General features: G+C 53.4%; 1 protein-coding gene across 1 annotated transcript; it reads left to right on the top strand.

The window, feature by feature from the left end:
- Nucleotides 1-4: 4 nt before the first annotated feature.
- Nucleotides 5-18,980, top strand: UFD1 (ubiquitin recognition factor in ER associated degradation 1). The gene is made up of 13 exons (XM_047759458.1): nt 5-67; nt 521-687; nt 3,447-3,579; nt 3,953-3,985; nt 6,709-6,830; nt 8,709-8,839; nt 10,793-10,865; nt 12,438-12,506; nt 13,143-13,208; nt 13,416-13,463; nt 14,036-14,124; nt 14,821-14,902; nt 18,181-18,980. Exons 2-13 carry the CDS (start codon nt 685-687, stop codon nt 18,253-18,255), a joined length of 924 nt encoding a protein of 307 aa, XP_047615414.1. The 5' UTR covers nt 5-67; nt 521-684; the 3' UTR covers nt 18,256-18,980.
- Nucleotides 18,981-19,357: the final 377 nt, after the last annotated feature.

Genomic DNA, 19,357 nt, shown 5'->3' with positions numbered 1-19,357 from the left:
GGGTGTCTTACTTCCGCCTGAGTCTTGGATGGCCGCGGCAGACGCCGGAGGTTTGCGTGCATTCTGGGTAATTTAAGCAGAAGGGGCGTTAATCCCATCAAGCTCTTCCGGAGGGGGGCACTGTCAAACTGCAGTTTAAAATAATCATGAGGAGTTCCCGTCGTGGCGCAGTGGTTAACGAATCCGACTAGGAACCATGAGGTTTCGGGTTCGGTCCCTGCCCTTGCTCAGTGGGTTGACGATCGGCCTTGCCGTGAGCTGTGGTGTAGGTTGCAGACGCGGCTCGGATCCTGCGTTGCTGTGGCTCTGGCGTAGGCCGGTGGCTACAGCTCCGATTAGACCCCTAGCCTGGGAACCTCCACATGCCGCGGAAGCGGGAAATAGCAAAAAGACAAAAAAAATAAATAAAATAATCATGAAAGGTAGTCTAGAGTGCACATGTTAGGAAGGAAGGGGTATTTAAGCGCTCACTCAAGGAAACCTTGTACCCTGGCGCCTTTGCCTTTATCCCTTGACCCAGCTGCGCCCTCCTCGTGCGCCTCTCCCGGAAGTGTAGGTGCGGCACTTCCGGTGAGTCCCGGATGTCCGCGCGAGGCGGCGGCGGTAGCGGCGGCTGTGAGGAGAAGTCGGCTTCCACCGCAACGTTCCTTGGCGAAGCGCACCTGCTAGGCCGAGGGGTCCACCATGGTGAGTGGCGGGGCAGGCTGGGGCCGGGGCCGGCTGGGCCGGGGCCGGGGCGGGGGCTCGGCGAGCGAACGTGCAGCCGAGTAGGTGCCGACTCACCGGCCTGAGCCTTCCGCGGGCGCTTCCGCCCTCCGTTTCGCGGCTCTAGACCTGTGACGGCTTCCCTCAAACGAGCCCTGGATGGACTGGTAGGCTGAGGGGCAAGGGCGCGGGCGCTCGGGGCCCGTCCCCCACCTGAGCCCTGCCGGCTTGCGACGCCGCCACGCTGCCCGTGGCTCCCCTGGCCCTCTTACCTCTCAGTCCTGGGCCCCAGCGATGAAGTCAGGCCTGGCTGGATCAGAAGGGGAAGGTTGAGGGCAGGTTTGGACCCGTTCAACACCTTGTGTACGCGGTCCTTTTTGTGTTGCACCCAGAAGAAAGGGCTTAGAGGTGGGGTTCTAGTGACGAGGCGCCCACTCACCCAGAAGCAGAAGCGCCGTGTATTTGTTATGCCTCTGGCTATGATTTTGTTGAACTGAGTTCTGCTTTTTTTTTTTTCTTTCTCCCCCCTTTTTTTGTCTTTTTGTCTTTTCTAGGGCCGCTCCCGCGGCATATGGAGGTTCCCAGGCCAGGGGTCTAATCCGAGCTGTAATCTCTGGCATACGCCACAGCCACAGCAACGCGGGATCTGAGCTGCGTCTGCGACCTACACCACAGCTCACGGCAACGCTGGATCCTTAACCCACTGAGCAAGGCCAGGGGTTGAACCCACAACCTCATGGTTCCTAGTTGGATTTGTTAACCACTGAGCCACGACAGGAACTCCAGTTTGTACATTTTTAAGTGTACAGTTTAGTGGTGTTAAGTACATTCACATTGTTGCATAGTAGATCTACAGAACTTTTTTATCTTGAAAAATTGAAACTCTGTCCCCATTAAACAATTCCTCCTCCCCCAGCCCCTGGCAACCACCACCACCATTCTTTTCCTCTCTGCGAATTTGACTTACTCTAAGTACCTCATGTAAATAGAATCACACAGTATTTGTCCTTTTGTGTTTGGCCTATTACACTGAGCAGAATGTTCTCAGAGTTCATCACCGTTAGAGCAAGTGTTGGAATTTCCTTCCTCTTTAGAGCCAAACAATATTCCATTGTATGGATGGACCACGTTTTCTTCATTCATTTGTCAATGGGTGTTTGGATTGTTTCCAGCTCTTTGCTCTTGTAAATAGCCCTCCTGTGACTGTCAGTGTACAAATACGTATTTTCAAGACTCAGCTTCTCATTGTTTTGGATTTATACCCTATTGTGCAATTTCATATTCTTTCTTTTTGAAATGTCACAGTAATTGCAGTACTTCAAGAAGACTCTAGGTTGCTGGGCAACACATTTTCTAAGCCTTGTCATAATCTATAGTTCAGAGCTGGGGTCTTAGTATTGTGGTGGTACTGATACCAGAAAGACGATACCGGAATCCAAGTTCTTGTTCATGGTAGTTGAAGAATGAACTCCGCCAACACAAAGGCAGCAAGCAAGCAAAGTCTTTATTAAAGGAAAGCAAATAGCTCCCAGGGCTGCTGGGAGTGGGGAGAAGAGCCCCCTTTCTCTCTTGTCCTATAGGGGTTTTTTTCCCCTTAAAGATGGGGGGGTTACCAACGTGGGGTCCAGAAAGATGTGGTTTTCTCCCACAGGCCTTGATCAATTACCAGTATTAGTCTTTGTCCAGCAGGGTCTTAGGGGTGGAAGTCGCATAGTTTCTTTGCCCTTTTCTTCCCGCAGACTGGGTCACAGAGGATTAGGGATTAATGTCCATCTGGGCATAGGTACACTCCCTAAAGTAAACAAGGCCTGTGGAGAAGTTACTCCCTGGAGCCATTAAGCCGCAAATGTTAATCATTGGCTGTATCAAAGAATGCAATCAAAGCCCATGCTCCTACACTGACTACCTGAGTTAATATTCTGCCTCAGTACCATGGTTTTTTGGCTTTGCTTGTGAATGGGAGGGAGTGCCATGGTGTAGTGCAACTTGAGAACACTTTGGAAGGGCATGAACTTTGACCCTGGGCAGAGATGGGAAGGTTCTGGAGAAAGAAAAAGATGGTTCTAGAAGCCAGGGGAAGGGGTAGGGGTGCACAACTCGATGCCTGGAATACTGTTCCCTGTTTTCTGCCTGCTCCTTCTTCAGGCCTCTGCCGAGTCCCTTCTTGATACCCACTTAAAATAGCATTCCCAGAAGCTCTCTGTCCCTTCCCCTCTCATGTCCTCAGAACACTGACATGCAGTTTTCTTTGCCTGTTTCCCTTGTCTTGAATGCCAGCCCCACCAGGGCAGGGGTTGTACCTGTTTTGTTGGTGAGCAAACACCACTAGAGTGATGTCTCCCTGGTGCTTAGAGGTCAGAGCCTGGTAGATGGTGGGCACTGATAAGTATTTAAGAGGAGAGGGAACATGTTCTAAGCAGAGGTACAGCCTGGTGCAGACAGGGCAGGTGTAGGACCAGTCCTTAAAGCCAGTGCAAGGTGTGGCTTAGATGGGGAACTGGGGACTGAAAGAGGTTAAGGACAGGCTTGAAGGGGCCAGTTTTACCTTTTAGTAAGATCTGACCATCTGAAAATGGGATGAGTAGGTGGGTGGAACTGACAGGGCGGGCAGCTTCTGGTTCTCTGGGCTCCGGGAGGTGCTTTCCAGGGTGTCTTGTTCTTCATTGTCTCTCTACTTGGGTGTTGGTGGAGGAAATGCACCTTTGCTCTGTGTTAACCACATGTCTTTTTCCTCCTTTTAGTTTTCCTTCAACATGTTTGACCACCCAATTCCCCGGGTCTTCCAGAACCGCTTCTCCACGCAGTACCGCTGCTTCTCTGTGTCCATGCTCGCCGGGCCTAATGACAGGTCAGATGTGGAGAAAGGAGGGAAGAGTATGTGCTGTTTTTATTTTGAATGGTAACCCTTCCTGCCCTCAGCCTGCAGTGCCCGTAGTGCTCAGAGCCCTCATTCTGCATAAGGAACAGACACTAGTTACAGTCAAAGCTGTGCCTGCCCCAAACTTGCCAGGGGGTTGGCGGGAGGGGGCCAAGTTATGACTAGGTTTATGGCCAATAGCCATTCAGTGCCGCCAAGTAAATCACAGCCCATAAAATCCTTTATGAAAGACAACTATGAAGTTCTGGCATGCCTACAGCATTGTTTAGTACTCTCACTTAGATGTAACAGAAAGTGCACTTTGGCTTTTGTCCTGTCCTTTCAGCTGTCGTTCATTTTCTTAACATCTCTAAAATGTTCTTTCTGCAGTAATTATGCCGCCTTCAGCCCTCGACCAACTCAGTAAGTACTTCTCCATGACTTGAGAACTGAGGAAATGTGAATGGGGGCGCCAGGCCTAGGCCCCTCACTGTGTGCAGGCAGAGCTGGAAGGACAATTGCCCCTGGAAGGTGCCCACTGGGCTGGTGAGGTGGTGGCTGGTGGTGGCCAGCAGGTGCTCAGCTCTAGGTCTGCTCCTCTGGAGGCCCCCCACCCCTTCCCCCCAACCCTATCAGGACTGAAGGAGGGATAAGCAACAGTGCTATTCACGCTGCCCAGTGCAGCTGATGCTGCTGGCTGGGCCCGCTGGGTTTTCCCCTAAAGGATAGCAGTGGCTCCCAAGAGGATGCTGTGCGGCAGGCCTCTCACCTCCCCAAGCCTCTTCCCTCAGCTCCAGCTGCAGGTCTAACCCTTCCACCCCATAAGCTGCTCCCCTCACTGCATCCTGCCTCTTAACCAGGAATGGGAAAGGCCCAGGGCTTATGAGCTTAGCCACGCTTTTCTCTCCTTCCCCGACCATTCATCCCATGGGAGCATCTCATCTTACAACTGGACCCAGAGCCCCAACCACAGTCCTTTTGAATCTTGGAGGTCTTTTCTTTCTTTCTTTTTTTTTTCTTTTTTGGTCTTTTTAGGGCCCCACAGGCAGCATATGGAAGTTCCCAGGCTAGGGGTTGAATCAGAGCTGCAGCCACTGGCCTACGCCACAGCCACAATAGTGCAGGATCCAAGCCACGTCTGCAACCCACAGCACAGCTCAGGGCATCGCCTGGTCCCCAACCAACTGAACGATGCTAGGTATTGAACCTGAGTCCTCATGAATACTAGTTGGGTTCGTTAACTGCTGAGCCATGGTGGGAACTCTGTTGGGGGTCTTTTCATTGTGAGGCAGGAGATGCAGAGGCTCCTGGGAGACAGGAGTCCACACTGTCAGGTATTGAGGGGGGCAGCACTATGGGATCAGGCTTCGGCTCTGTGTTGCTCTGGCTCATGCTTTACACCTTGCCTGGCCTGTCTCTAGACCAACAACTAGGTCTCTTTGGACTTCAGTATCAGCGTCTTTAAACGGGGACACACGGGGCTGTCTATTGGAATTGTTCTGTGGCAGGAGGAGTCCCTCCTAGATGTTGCCCAAGGCCACGTGACACCAGGTAGCAGTCAGAGGTGCTTTAGCCAACAGGGCTTAACCGAAATTAGCAGCAGTGGCCACACCCAGTGGAGACCTTTCATTCTCCCTCAGCTCAACCAGAGGGTGGATAGAGCGTAGGGCTCACAGTCCTTGCACAGGCCCCTGTCATGCCTGGACCGTGACAGAAGGGAGTGGATTGGAAGACTGCCTTGTGGGGTGGAGCTGACCCAGGAGCTAAAACCAGGAATGGGACAGTGCACCGTAGATGCTGGTCAAAGCTCCTCAGTCCAGATGAACTCTCACAGGGAGCTCTAAGTTATAAAAACTTGGCTGCTCAGGTTGGAGCAGGTGAGGTGATACAGAGGGCTCAGGCATCCCAAAGCGCCTCTTGAATCCCAAAATGCAGTTTGAAAATTTCTGGATCAAGGAACATGGGGCCTCTTCCAGAGGCAAGAATCTCAGACCATTGGTTGGAGCCTCATCCATCTGTTCTGTTTACAACGGACTGGATTCCGTTCCATGGCTCTACAGCCAGGAAGCAGGCACCCTGGTGATGGAGGGCCTGCTGTCTGGGCCCTTGGCCACCACTGCCAGCATCAAAATCACCCTTGATGATGGGGGAACACCATCTTTTAAGGGAGATCCCGGATGGAGGCTGCCAGGCCTCTTGCTGCTGAGTGGAACTTCTCTTGCCACGTTTACCTAAAGCAACAGGCTAGTTGGCCTCAGTAGTTAAGCCCCAGACCGGGGTTAGCAGCCTGGGTTGACTCCCAGTGTGGCAGGTCCAGGACTGTGTGATCCTGGGCGTGTCACCAAACCTGTGTGCCTTAGTTCCCTGTAGATAAGAGGGTGAGGACGGTATGCCTCATTGTTCCAGGAAGACCGAGTGAAGGCTTGGCATGCAGTGGTCTGTCCGGGCCCTCCCCCCGCTTCCTGAGTCTCCTGATTTTCCAGCCTTAGGCCACCAGCCCCTCCTGTCTGTGCCCCCCACCCTCCCTATCAGGCTGGCCGGCAGCCCTGTTTTCCTGGTCCAATCCTACATGCAGCCCTCGGCTCAGGGACCGTTGGCAGGAAGGGACACACCATGTCCCTGCTGCAACCCAAGCTGCTGACTGGCCCTGCCCGGCTTCTTCCCAACTGCTCCCACACTCTGTCCCTGTGCCCCAGTCTTGCCCAGTTGCCAGCAGGTCCCAAACTGGCCCGGCTCCCCTCCCTCCATGCTTTGCTCAGTCTGCTCTCCTGCCTGGAATTCCCGCCCAGCCTCCCCCCAGCACCAGGTGGCTGGGCGCACTTGTTGGTCTGCTTTCTGCTCTCCTGACTAGAGACCTTTGAGGAGGGATTGTGCCTGGCACACGGTTGACACTTAAACTCTGTAAATAAGTGAAAAAACGTGTCACCATTGGGATTTCAGACAGTCAGAAGCGTAAGCTAATGCTGAGTTTCGGGTGTGGCAAACCTTCCTGAGCCTTCTCTGGGAGCTGAGAGCCTGCAGAGTGGGCTAAGTGCCACTTGGTTCCTCGGGCTTGCTCTTGGGGGGCGCTTCCCAGGGGAGGGGGCTGGGGGGCAGGGTCTCTCTCACTCAAGAAGTGGAGCCTCATACCTTACTCTTCTTTTTAGGCCGACTTAACATCACCTACCCCATGCTGTTCAAGCTGACCAACAAGAACTCGGACCGCATGACGCACTGTGGGGTGCTGGAGTTTGTGGCTGACGAGGGCATCTGCTACCTTCCTCACTGGGTGAGTGGGGCGGCACCTTGCAGGCTGGGCGGCCTGCTCCTTAACTGCCATTTTCTGCCTCAAGCTTTTTTAAAACAATGGAGCAGGAGTATTTTTCCAAATATAGAGTTTTAGATTTTACGTTTCCTCTACTTCAGTAGTGCGTCCTGTGTGTGTGTGTGTGTGTGTGTGTGCGCGCACGCGCGCGCACGTGTATACTCACTTGCCTGCACCTGAGCCTGTCCAGAGCACTGAGCTTCATTGCCATTTGAGGGAAGCCTCTGCGCCCAGGCTGGCTGGTGCCATCCACCTCCGAGGGGCTGACAGCCGCACCAGCGCTGTGGGCAGGGGCCTGCAGTGGCCAGAAGCCCATATGGCCAGGCAATATTCCCTCAGTGTGAGGTGTCCGTGTCGGCCCCCCCCTCCATCTTGGGCCAGGGCATGTCCCCAGGCACAGGTGAACCGGAGTGCTTTGACCTTCAGCGCCATCTTCTATCATATGCAGAAATTCCATGTCTAGGGTGGTTTTGGAAAGGGAGCTCCAGGCAGAGGCTGGCCCCCTCCCCCCAGCTCAGCCCCCACTCCCCCATCTCTGACATGCTTGGCCTTGGGAAACCCATAGAGAGGACTGTGTGTTCTTCTCATGTTCACCTAAGTCAGGGTACTCAGAGACCCCTCAGGTTCTGTGGGTGAACTTGGGAAGGCACTGCAAGGCCTCTGCCCCTAGGGAGATGTCCTGAACAGCAGCCCCACCTCTCCTGCACAGTGAGGGCCCCGCCATAGTCATCACCGCACTTTGAAAGGAGGGGCCTTGAGTCATGTTTTAAGATTAAATATGAGTAGAAGTTTGGAGGTTTCTGCTCTCCTGCAGTGGTGACCCTGGCCATTTCCCCTGAGAGCTGGCTGTCCCCTTGAGCCAGGGTCTTCCCAAGTGCTAGGCCCAGCTGCCCCCCTGTGCTGCCTCCCTCACGGACTGCCCCTCCCCCCCCCCCCAGCTGCCCACACATCTGCTCCAGCACCTGCCTCCCTGGCTGTGTGCCTGCAGATGCCCCTCAGGTGCAAGGCCCGTCTCACTCATCTGTGGAGAGCTGTGGGTGGTTGACGTGTTGGGCAGTGACGACCTCCCCAGGCTCCTCTGTGGCACAGCCTTAGTGAAAGGAGGTGGGGATGCTGTACTTTGAAGGGTCTCTCTCTAGTCCACAGACGTGTAGTTTGATTGGGCTCTGATCCAGGGTCTCAGACCACTTTGGACCAGAAAGCTAACTGAATCCATTTGCCTGGAAACATCCTACCCCTAAGAAGCTTCTTTAGGTAGCATGGAGATGCCTGTGGCCTCTTCCTGGGTTGGGGTTTCCTGCTGCTGTGGCAGAGTTGACTCGAGGGTCCTCTGACCAACAGCAAGTGTGCGAGTCAGTGCTTTGTGTCGGCTGCTTGTAGACTCGCTCCCCCTGAGCTCTAGGCAGCCTGTGTGGATGGACGAGGTCAGCTGTCACCTGCTGGCCATGGAAGTGGCTGAGTGTGTTGGCTCCCCTGTGGTCCTTTCCACCTATGTATGTTTGCAGCTCTCTTTAAGAAGGGTTGAAATAAGAAAAGCAGAAAACTATTCTGGGATGTGCAGAAAACTATTCTCAGACCCCTGAACCTGTCTCTGAAGGGTCCTGTACTCCAGTACCTCGGTTCCTGGTTCCTCTCTCTCCATCTCATCCTTCAGTTGGCCTTTGCCTTGCAGGGTGCTTCTGTAGAGGCCTTGGAGCAGATGGCTACGGAGCCAAGCTGGGCAAGGTCAGCCCACTGGGGCAGTCATCTCCCACCTCCAGTGATCGGCATCTCGGAGGTGCTGGCACTGCTGGCTGCAGCCTCAGTCCTTCCCCTTATCAGCCTTCTATCTGCTTCTTTCAGATGATGCAGAACCTGCTGCTGGAGGAGGGGGGCCTGGTTCAGGTGGAGAGCGTCAACCTGCAGGTGGCCACATACTCCAAGTTCCAGCCCCAGAGCCCGGACTTCCTGGACATCACCAACCCCAAGGCTGTGTATCCTTGTCAATCAATACCGGTCCTTTGGGGCCAGGAAGGGCTATGCAGCTGGCAGCAGGCAACAGTGCATGCTTGCTTGAGTGTGGGCCTGCCTTGGGGACCACATGCCTGTCCTGACTGATGTGTGTGAACAGTAGTGTCAGGCCAGCACATCCATCATGGCTTGGGCTAGATGAGCATGCTGGGCATCTCTGGATGCTTTCTGGAGGGCAGAATGGAGTCCCTGCTCCAGGCAGCTGTGCTCTGGTGGGAGGGCAGCTTGTCGGCCTCTCAGGCCACAGCTCAGCCTCCCTTTTAACCCAGGTGTGGGGAGCACTGTTGCAGTATGTTTTCTTTCTCTCAATAGAGGAAGTAAAGGCCTCAGGTTCTAGTGATTCTTCTGTGTTTGTTCTCTGAATATGAGCCAGCCTGTGTATATAATTTCGGGGATGATTAGGATGGGCCTGGGGTATGCCCTGCAATCAAGGTCTCTAGCTTGGAGTCCTGATTGGCTTGTTGATATCATGTCACACAGTGGTCACTCTACCACTTAATTATTCAAAAAGGCATGCTTGAAAAAACTGCAGTTGAGCAACACAGATAGTTTAAAAAAAAAAAAAAAAAAAAGCTGGCTCAACCCTTCTCATCTGCAGTCCCCAGGCTGGAGCCAGGATTGAGCTGCAGGGTCAGTGCCAGACACGTGGGGATGTTGGGTTCTGCTTTTAGCAGGCGCCAGAGGAGGCTCCTTCCTGGTAGAATGGTTTCTGAGCCCAGGGGTGAGGCCTGGCCCTGGCCCGGCCCGGCCCCGCCCAGCCCAGTCCTCTGCTTGTGGAGTGTTTTCGCATGTGTCGGCATGGACTTACCAGGTCTCTTTCAGAGTCGGCCTCTCACACACGGTTGCCAGCTGTAGTGCTCCCTAGGCTGGCCTGGCCGAGGGTCTGGACAAAGGCAGTCTTAGTGTAGGGCGAGGACAGGGAGTGGGGCGTGCAGCAGGGATCAGTGTTGCCCTCAGAGGCTAGTGGGTCAGGCCTGACAGTTCAGGGGTCACCCCACAGCTGGCATTTCTCGAGGGGAGGAGACAGCGCACTCCACACTTCTCAGAGCCACAGCAGCTGGAGGGCCATGTGACTGAGAGACATGAACATGGACATGGCTCTTCCACCCTTGGTGATGGACTTGGATCCTCACCCAGCTGTGCCACATCATGGTGGTAGATCTGGCCACGTTTTACGCTTGACTTTTATGTTTAAAGCACTTCGGTAAACTGACGAGGATGATCTGGCTAAAGTGTTCCCATGACTGGGGTTTTTTCCCTTGTCTGGGCTCTTGGGTCATTCAGTTTTTAAAAGCTTATTTACAATTATAAAGGGGGTTTACAGGCTACTTTTCTCTTTTAAATTTTTATTCAAGTTTTTTTTTTTTTTCTATCCTGGGACATATAGCTGAAGTTGCGTTATCGCCCAAAAGATAGAAACAAGAGCGAGTGAAAACTTCTTTGCATTGGAAGGAGGTTTGAGGGGACCTACTATGGGTCATTCAGTTTTCTCCCCTGTGCTCCCATGGGACTTTAAAGTCAACTCATTGAGGTGTAATTTACATACAACTGAACGCACAGTTCCGCAGGTTTGACAGGTGCGTACACTGCGGGGCCAGAGCATGGGCGTCCTCCTGAAGGGTCTTTGTACCCATCCTGCCCATCTGCACCCACCCTGGCCCCGGCACCCGTGCTGCCTACTACATCAGAGATCCATCTTTCTCTGGCTGGGGATGGGGGTCTCCCCACTCCAAGGAGAGTGAGGCACCTGTTAGGAGCTCTTCCTTCTCCTTGTGTAACAGCCACATCTGTGAGCTCTGGCTTGGTGTATGTCTGCCTAGGATGTGTCTGACCGTGATCACTTAAAGGCCTCATGGAGACTTGTTCAGATTTGAGACGTTCCATCTTGCTATGTGGCCTTGACAGTGTGTCTGCAGATTAGAAAACGCGCTGAGAAACTTTGCCTGTCTGACCACCGGGGATGTGATTGCTATCAACTACAACGAGAAGGTGAGTTTCAGCCTGCGGGTGGGCACAGCCTGGAGGCTGGCCGGCATAGTTCACACCTAACATGGACCTTCAGTGCCATTCTGGTGTTGGACAGAGGCCCTGTTGAAACGGAGTTTGCCTGCTTCCTTCCCGGCCCACTGTTTGATTCTGAAATCTTCAGGGGCTGGATTTAGGGCCCCATGCTGATTGCCCAGAACCTCTGTCTCGAGCACTGCCTGGTTACGGTCTCATCCTCAGCAGGATGACCTTCATTGCACCTGTGACCTTAGTGAAGCCCTTGGCTGGGCTGTGGGGACATGGACCTACCCAGTCCTTGTCCTGTGAGTTGTCCCACCCACTGGGAAGCTCTGGTAGGCACTTGGTACACAGCAGAAAATGGCCATCATTGTCTGGAGGGCTCTCAATTGAGGCATCCTTGTGAAGCTGGGCCCCTGAAGGGGCCAAAATAGATGCAGAGGTGGGTATTGTCCTTGTCCCAGAGTCTCTGGGAACAGCACCCCAGTCTAGTGGAGCCTTGTCAGTAGCAGCAGAACCATGAGAGGTCGCCCAGGGGCGACGTGAAACAGTGGTGGCTCATCCACCCAGCTACATGTTCATTTCTTTTAGTAGTGAGGAGACTTGAGGGTGAACCAGGCACATGGGGCCTTCTCACTGTACTTGAATGGGCCTCCGTCAATATCTTTTTTTTTTTTTTTTCTTAGGGCCGCACCCATGGCATATGGAGATTCCCAGGCTAGGGGTCTAATCAGAGCTGTAGCCGCCGGCCTGCGCCGCAGCCACAGCAATACAGGATCCGAGCCGTATCTGTGACCTACACCACAACTCACAGCAACGCGGGATCCTTAACCCACTGAGCAAGACCAGGGATCAAACCGGCAACCTCATGGTTCCTAGTTGGATTCGTTTCTGCTGCACCACAACAGGAACTCCAATATCTTGTTTATTAATGGTGGGACCACCCCCAGTGCTTGTTAGAGAAGCGGGACGTGCTCTAGGTAGAGAGAAAGAACCTAAAACAACATAGAAGAGAGGTTCTGCCACTCTTGGTTCCTGTCTGTTTGGACTTTGTACGAGTTCTGCATACATGAGACCATCTTAGACACATGGCAGAGTAACTGGTTTCCAGCTTCCTTCCTGCTGGCTGCATGCTGTCCCACTGGTGACAAACTTGTTTTGTGTAAATAAACACCACCTAATTAACCAGCCTTGTGCTGGGCATCTGCCGTGTACACCACTGTTACCAATGTGGGAGGGAGTGTTCTTAGCATTTTCTCTTTTAGTGTTTAGCTGATTATTTACTCGGGGTTAAATCTTAGAAGTAAACTTTCCTGATGTAAACATCATGGGTGTCTTGTGCAGTTTGCTGCATAACTACCTTGTCTGATTTGCATTACTTATGAGGAACAGTCGCCTGAGTGCCTGGCCTCAGAGCGGCCACCCCAAACAGCCACTCTTTCACAGCAAGAGGTGTGGCTAGGGAGGGAGTGAGCAGCAGCCATGTAGGGGCTGCTGTGACATGAGTGGCGATGGGCCCAGGGCTGCCATGAAACTGACTGATTTCTATTCCCCCAGATCTACGAGCTTCGGGTGATGGAGACCAAGCCTGACAAGGCTGTGTCCATCATTGAGTGCGACATGAATGTGAGTGGCCGTGGGAGGATGGGTGGCTGAGGCCCTGCAGGCCAGCATTCTGTGCAGGGCTGGCAGGGGAGAGAAGAGGTTGCTGACCGTGTGGTCACTGGATGGGATTGCTCTGGGTTCCAAGATGGACAAACCCAGCAGTATCTGTGACCTGCTGGGTCTCCAGGGAGAATGCTCAGCAGAAAGGGCCGATCCTGAGAGGCCACATTCTGCCTGGGTCCACTGATGTAACACTCTTGAGATGACAGGACTTTAGACACAGAGGGCAGAGGGGTGGTTGCAGAGGTCCGGGATTACGAAGTGGCAGCAGAAAGGGTCACTGCAGTGTTGGAACTGCTCAGGGTCTCGGCCTGCACTGATGGTAAAATTGTGAGGACATGATATAAACTCGTGTGTGTGTGTGCGTGTGCGTACACGTGCACATGTCAACCGGGTACAAGGGCCAGTTCACGTCGGTGCGGATATTCTGCCAAGGGGCCATAGTGACCTTGAGGAAAGCAGGTGAGGTTTGCAGGCCTGTCTGTGTCACCTCCTAAAATTGCATGTGGACCCTCGTTTGTCTCAACTTATAACAGAGAGGCCAGGGAGGCCATGTGTGGCCCTGTCTCAAATTGCGCATTCATCTTGGGATTGCAGGTGGACTTTGATGCTCCACTTGGCTACAAAGAGCCTGAGAGACAGGTCCAGCACGAGGAGTCAGCTGTAAGTCCTGGGCGTACCCCTGGAAGCGGGCCCTGGGTATGTCCTGACAGCTGGCGGTGTGTGGCCTCTGCTGGTGTGGACGCAGCTACTCTCTGCCATCCCAGCCCTGCTCGTGGGACACGAGATGTCCTGGCTGTTGGGGTGTAGGCAGGGCAGTAGTGGGGGGGCTTGCTGAGAAGCTCATCCCTGTTTTTCTGTCCCCATCAGGAGGGCGAGGCTGACCATGGAGGCTACGCTGGGGAGCTGGGCTTCCGGGTGAGTCCCCCACCATGCACGCACACCTGGCATCATGCACTTTCCATTCATTTCCTCCCGAAAGTGGGATCCTCCCAACAGCTGTCATGCAGCCCCACTCTTCTGTCTTTGTGAAGATCTCTGGCCTGCCAGAAAATTCTAGTTGTAGAGCAGACACACGTTCCCTTCATTTAAGAGTCACCACCAGTGACCGCTTTTGCTTTTTCTCTAAAACGTGGTCGTTTCCCTGCACTATTTGAAAGTAAGTTGCAACATGACCATAGCACTGCTGCCCTGCCTGGCGCTGAGCAACAGGTGGTGGAGCTGGTGTGCAATGGCTCGGCCTGTGCTGGAGGCTGCCAGGGGAAGCTGAGCTGCAGGCCCTGCCAGACTCATCACCCAGTCCTTGGCAGCTGGGGGGCATGGCAATTGGAGGCATGCTCCTATGGCCCAGAGGCGCTCCCTTCAGCTCATGGCAGCACCTCAGGCTGTGTCCACAGGTGGCACTCCCGGCCCCACATCTCTGCACTAGGTTACTACGGTTCCACCCTGCCCTCAGGGCTCAGCTCACAGCTCCATGCTTGCTTGTCTAGGCCTTCTCAGGCTCTGGGAACAGACTGGATGGGAAGAAGAAAGGTGTAGAGCCTAGCCCCTCCCCCATCAAGCCTGGCGACATCAAAAGGTGGGTCTGCCCTGCTCTGTTCTGCCCGACCCAAGCCCAGGTGTGAAGGCCTCACTCCAGCTCTGGCACGGGTCTCAGAGGCTGCAGGTGGATAGAGCATGGTTGGGGGGTGCGTAGTTTCCTACTCCATCGCCCGGCCTTGGTCCAGGACCACTGCAGCCCAGCCCCCTGCGCCCTGCACCTGATTGAGCCTTGCTCCTACTCTCTGGCTCCGGCTCAGTTCCTCTCTTAGGTCTAGTGCCTTTTGTCCTCTGTTATTTCAGGTAAGTGCCCCCCTCCCCTCGAGAGGAAGTTGGAGCTGTTCACTTGGTTGTTTGTGTCATGTGGTCTAGGGACCACTCTGTGGGCCATCGTGGTGGTGGCTGGGATGAGGTACATCCTGCCAACCATGTGACAGCACACAAAGAATGTGGAAAGGGGTTTACACCCAGCCCCCCAGGGAAGGAAGTGGCTGTAGTGCAGGTGTAGCCCTTACAGAGTGGTACGTGAGGCTCAGGACGCAGATGCTAGGCCCCCAAGCCTCCAGGTGACCCCTGCGTTCCAGGCCCTGAGTCTGAAGACCCCAGTGGTTTTGTCCCCTCCTGAGGGGCACGGCCAGCATACCCATCTCTTCCTGTGGCTTCCTCTCGATGGAAGGTCAAAGGGGTTTTAGTCCCATTCTCCTGGAACATTTCTTCTGCTCTCCCTTTTTCACAGAGGAATTCCCAATTATGAATTTAAACTCGGTAAGATCACGTTCATCAGAAATTCACGTCCACTGGTCAAAAAGGTTGAAGAGGTGAGTGTATCTTGTAGGTAATAAGAAATTTTATCAGATGACTGAGGGAGTTCTTTGCATTCTGAATAAGGGTGTATCTTTCGTGTTTTTGTCTGTGCTGGGGCCCTCCTCTCCCCAGTGGCCTGCTTGTCTTTTTGAGGCCATGCAGGTGTGCAGGCCACAGTTCTGGTGTGCCCTGATGGTGACTAGTGAGCCTCCAATAAACTGAGCCCTGCCAGGTGTCAGGCTAATGCTGAGTGCCCTGCACTTAAGAATTTCATTCCCAGGAGTTCCCGTTGTGGCACAGTGGTTAACGAATCCGACTAGGAACCATGAGGTTGCGGGTTCGGTCCCTGCCCTTGCTCAGTGGGTTAACGATCCGGCGTTGCTGCCGTGAGTGTGGTGTAGGTTGCAGACGCGGCTCGGATCCCGTGTTGCTGTGGCTCTGGCGTAGGCTGGCGGCTACAGCTCCGATTAGACCCCTAGCCTGGGAACCTCCATATGCCGTGGGAACGGCCCAAGAAATAGCAAAAAGACAAAAAAAAAAAAAAATTTCATTCCCAGATTTCCCGTTGTGGCACAGTGGAAACAAATCCAACTAGGAGCCATGAGGTTGCTGGTTCGATCCCTGGCCTCGCTCAGTGGGTTAAGGATCCTCTGTGGCTATGGCTATGGCATAGGCCGGCAGCAACAACTCCAATTAGACCCCTAACCTGGGAACCTTCATATGCTGTGGGTGCAGCCTTAAAAAGCACAAAAGACAAAAAAAAAAGGAATTTCATTCCCAGGACGATCTTGTGGGCAGCTGCTGGGACTGTCCACGTTTTACAGAAGTGAGCATGAGGGTGAGTGGAGGTCCAGGTGCCCAGGTCCCTGGAGCAGAGTTCTTGACCAATGCACCGCCACCCTAACGCCACTGCACTCCAGAAACGGCCACCACCCCAACCTGGGGCAAGTGGCCTCTCTCGACCCAGGGCTCCCCGGGGGCAGGAAGGGAAGGCTGCAGGTGTTGGCAAAGGGACATTCCACCTTGTGGGCACTTGTCCCAGATGCAGGAAACTGGCTGGGAAAACCCGGCACAGCCTGGTGTGGGCCCCATGCCACAGCTGTGACTCTAGAACACCTACACCTCCAACCTTGCTCTCCTGCTTGCTTTTCTCAAGGCTTGGCCCCTTGGGGACCCAGGGGTGGGGCAGAGACCACCATGCAGCCTGCATACCCGGCCCTACTCACAGCCTCTCCTGGCCTTAATGTTCTTCCAGTTGACGTGGTTGTTGGGACCTTTCCAAACCCAGAGGAGCTGATGTGGTCCTGACCTGGCCTTGGCCCATCCCCAGCCAGGCTACTGGCCCAAGTCCAACAGCCTCCGGTGGGCATCCTCAGGCTCACCTGTCCCTGACTATTGGAGGCGTGAGAGGGGCAGGCTAGGTTGTCTGTCCGTTCACAGGCGTCAAAGGAGAGAAGTGTGACTGAAGGTGGGCTTGCAGTCATGTGCAACTCTGTCCTATCCTGGAACCCCCTGGACTGGGACACAGGTGACAAGGTGACAGGGACAGTGAGGAGGAGGGAGGCCCCTGCAGCAGAGCTCTGGGAGCCTCAGAGCAGAAGGTCAAAGGCACATGACCTGCTAGACCACAGAGAGCCTTGTCCCCAGCTGGCTGTGGGGAAGCCAGGAGGCAGGACCCGGGGTGAAGACTGAGTGTCTGTCACAGACCAGTAGGACTGCTGCCCCGCCCACCCAGGAGAAGGGACAGGCATCAGAGTTCTGAGACGGCCATCGGCATTGTGGCAAGGGATCAAGTGACAGTTTGCCACCCTCAGTGCTGGGTGGGCTCGCTGCAGTTGGAAGCAGACAGTCAGGCCCAGGGAGGTCCCAGCCTGCTCACCCACGAGTGAAGAGCACAGTTAGGAAGTTTCCAGCACCAGCCACCCACCATCCCACAGAGCAGATGAAAGCAACGCCACATTGGGGGAAAGGCGTGATCTTAAAGCTTCCAGGAGGTAGTGGTTCTACCACAGATCAAGAGTGGCATCTTCTCGCTGGACAAAGGAGGCAGGACTTAGTAGAGCAGGGTCCCAAAATGTCCGTGCCCAGCTCGTGGGGCGGAATCGTGTCCCCAAATTCCTGTGTTGAAGCCCTAAAGCCCAGCACCTCAGAGAGTGACCGTTTTGGAGAAGAGGCTTTTACTGAGGTAAAATGAGGCCATTAGGGTGGGCCTGTAACGGGTCCCCTTCTAAGAAGAGTTGGGGACACAGGAGAGAGGCTGTGTGAGGACTCACCAAGAAGGAGCTACTTGCGGGCCAAAGAGAGGGAGAAGACTACTGGCACCTGGGTCTCAGACCCCCCAGCCTCCAGATTGGAGGAAATAAGTGTCTGGCGGAAGCCCCAGCCTCTGATATTCTGCTGTGGTGGCCCCAGCCATGCAGCACAAGCACCCTGTCTGCAAAGCAGGAGCATAGAAAGAGGTGTTTCTGGTCACATATCCTCATGTACCCCTTCCCGGGAAGCTATTGGAAGACATACCCCATGGAGGAAAAAGGTGGTAATGAGAAAGCGTTAGACCCTGGAAGCAGGAAGTCCCCATAGCACATGTAGCACCCGGGCGCCAGCGGCCCAGGCGGGGCTGCCCCAAGGCCTGGAGGGCATGGCCTCCTTGAGTGGGTGGAATCATCAGAATGCCGACTACACTGTGTGCGCAAGGGAAGCCAGGCTTAGGTGTGGACAGCAGGACAAATGGAGGGCCCTCTGGAAAGGAAGGCTGTGTAGCTCAGTGTGATTTGCCACCACATGAACCTTGTACTGGCACCACAGAAACATTAGCTGCATTAGTACGGGGGCTAGTGCAGGGGGGTGTGTTGGGGGCCTTGGAATCCTCTTCCACAGATGGGGCCTCCACCTGGCTAGTAGCCCAGCTTGTGGAAAGATGCCTGCTGTTGTCAAGGGTTCAGCATCTTTCTGCTGGTGGGAGAATAGCTGGGTAGAGGGTTTCCAAGGGCTGGTGAGTCACAGTTTTCAAAAGCCTTAAAAATCTGTGCATCCCTCTACTGCAGAATTCCACTTCTAGGAAAATCAAAGTCGTGTGCAGATACATCAATCTGCTCACCTGCCAGTGTGAACACTGCAGTCTGGAACAGTAGCTGATGGGAGAACTGCCTCTCCCAGGGGATGGGAGTCTCTGCATCTTAAATAATAGGGGGTTAAGGAAAATGGGCAGATGGTACATGAGTCAACAGATAAAGCTTTTTTTTTTTTTAATTCCAAGGAGTTTCTGAAAATAGTATTTTCTCTTCACACTTAGGATGAAGCTGGAGGCAGATTCGTCGCCTTCTCTGGAGAAGGGCAGTCATTGCGTAAAAAGGGAAGAAAGCCATAGGTTAGGACTGTTGGCTGATTGGAAAATAAAGTAATTGTAACGTGATGGCTTTTAGTTACTGGCTCTGATGGGGATGCTCTGTCACCTTAGGTTTGTTTAGAATTACCTAAGAATTCTCAGGTCTGACTGGAAGTGGAACAGCAGGCCGTGGAGTTGTGCACCTGATTGGGGGAAGGAGCAGCCATCTCGGGTCACCACTCCCTGCTTTCAGCCCTCAAGGCTCGCTCACTGCCTCAGCTGCAGCAGAGTCCCCCAATTCCTGTTCAAAACCTGTGAAGGGATTGAACTGCTCCAAGCTGTGGTGTTTTTTCTTCATTTGACCTTTCTTTTTCCAGGTCATAGTTGTCTTTGGCCTGGAAAAAAAGTGGTTTAAACAGATAAGTGCTCTCTATAAATAGTGGCTGTCCCATTACTCTGGCTGCAATTTAAGTATTTGAGGAAGGGTGTTTCTATTTTGATTTTACAATGTTGGTTTGTTTTTTTCATCACTAAAAGACATTACTCAGAAGGAAAAGCTGATCTGAAAGCATTTCCACTTTTATTTTGATTTCATTTGGAAATAACTGCCTTCTTAATCAGTCTCTTCTGCTGTAAAACAACATGGTGAAGCACATATATGAGTATTAGAATAAATGAAAGCTAAAGAAGTGTTCATTCTCCTTCCCTACCCACCACTCCCAGTTTTAATGTATTAAATCATTAAAGTTTCTGTTGGCCTGTCTTTATTTACTAGTATTAATTTAGTCTCACTTTCTATAATATGAGCTCTTTTGACATGTTAATCCAATTATTTTAATCTTTTGTTCCTTAAAACTAATTCTGAATCAAGAATTTCAAATAAAAACAGGCAATGATTAAAATCTGAATTGCCTCTAAATGTTTGGTGAGGTACCAACATGGGTAGACAGTTGGGTCACTGACCCAGCTGGAGGAAGGCCTGCTTGCAGGTGCCAATCCAATCCTGTGCTTAGAAAAGAACTCCTCTGGGGGCTCCCTAAGAATATAGGGAGAAATGAGGTTCTCTGACCCCTGGGTGAGGATGGTCAGGCCCAGCAGGGTATTCCCTTGTTCCTACTTGCCTGAACAGAGCTCCCGTGCAGGA

Source organism: Phacochoerus africanus, chromosome 15 (assembly GCF_016906955.1).
Source record: "Phacochoerus africanus isolate WHEZ1 chromosome 15, ROS_Pafr_v1, whole genome shotgun sequence".
Taxonomy (NCBI): Eukaryota; Metazoa; Chordata; class Mammalia; order Artiodactyla; family Suidae; genus Phacochoerus; species Phacochoerus africanus.
The sequence above is the reverse complement of the archived record's forward strand: the minus strand, read 5'-3'. Positions and strand labels throughout refer to the sequence as shown.

Bases quoted from the DNA above. Each gene is read 5' to 3' on its own strand.
- UFD1 (XM_047759458.1), top strand. The intron at 6,831-8,708 runs GTGAGTGGGGCG...TGCTTCTTTCAG, and splicing joins TCTGCTACCTTCCTCACTGG to ATGATGCAGAACCTGCTGCT. The intron at 13,464-14,035 runs GTGAGTCCCCCA...TTGCTTGTCTAG, and splicing joins CTGGGGAGCTGGGCTTCCGG to GCCTTCTCAGGCTCTGGGAA.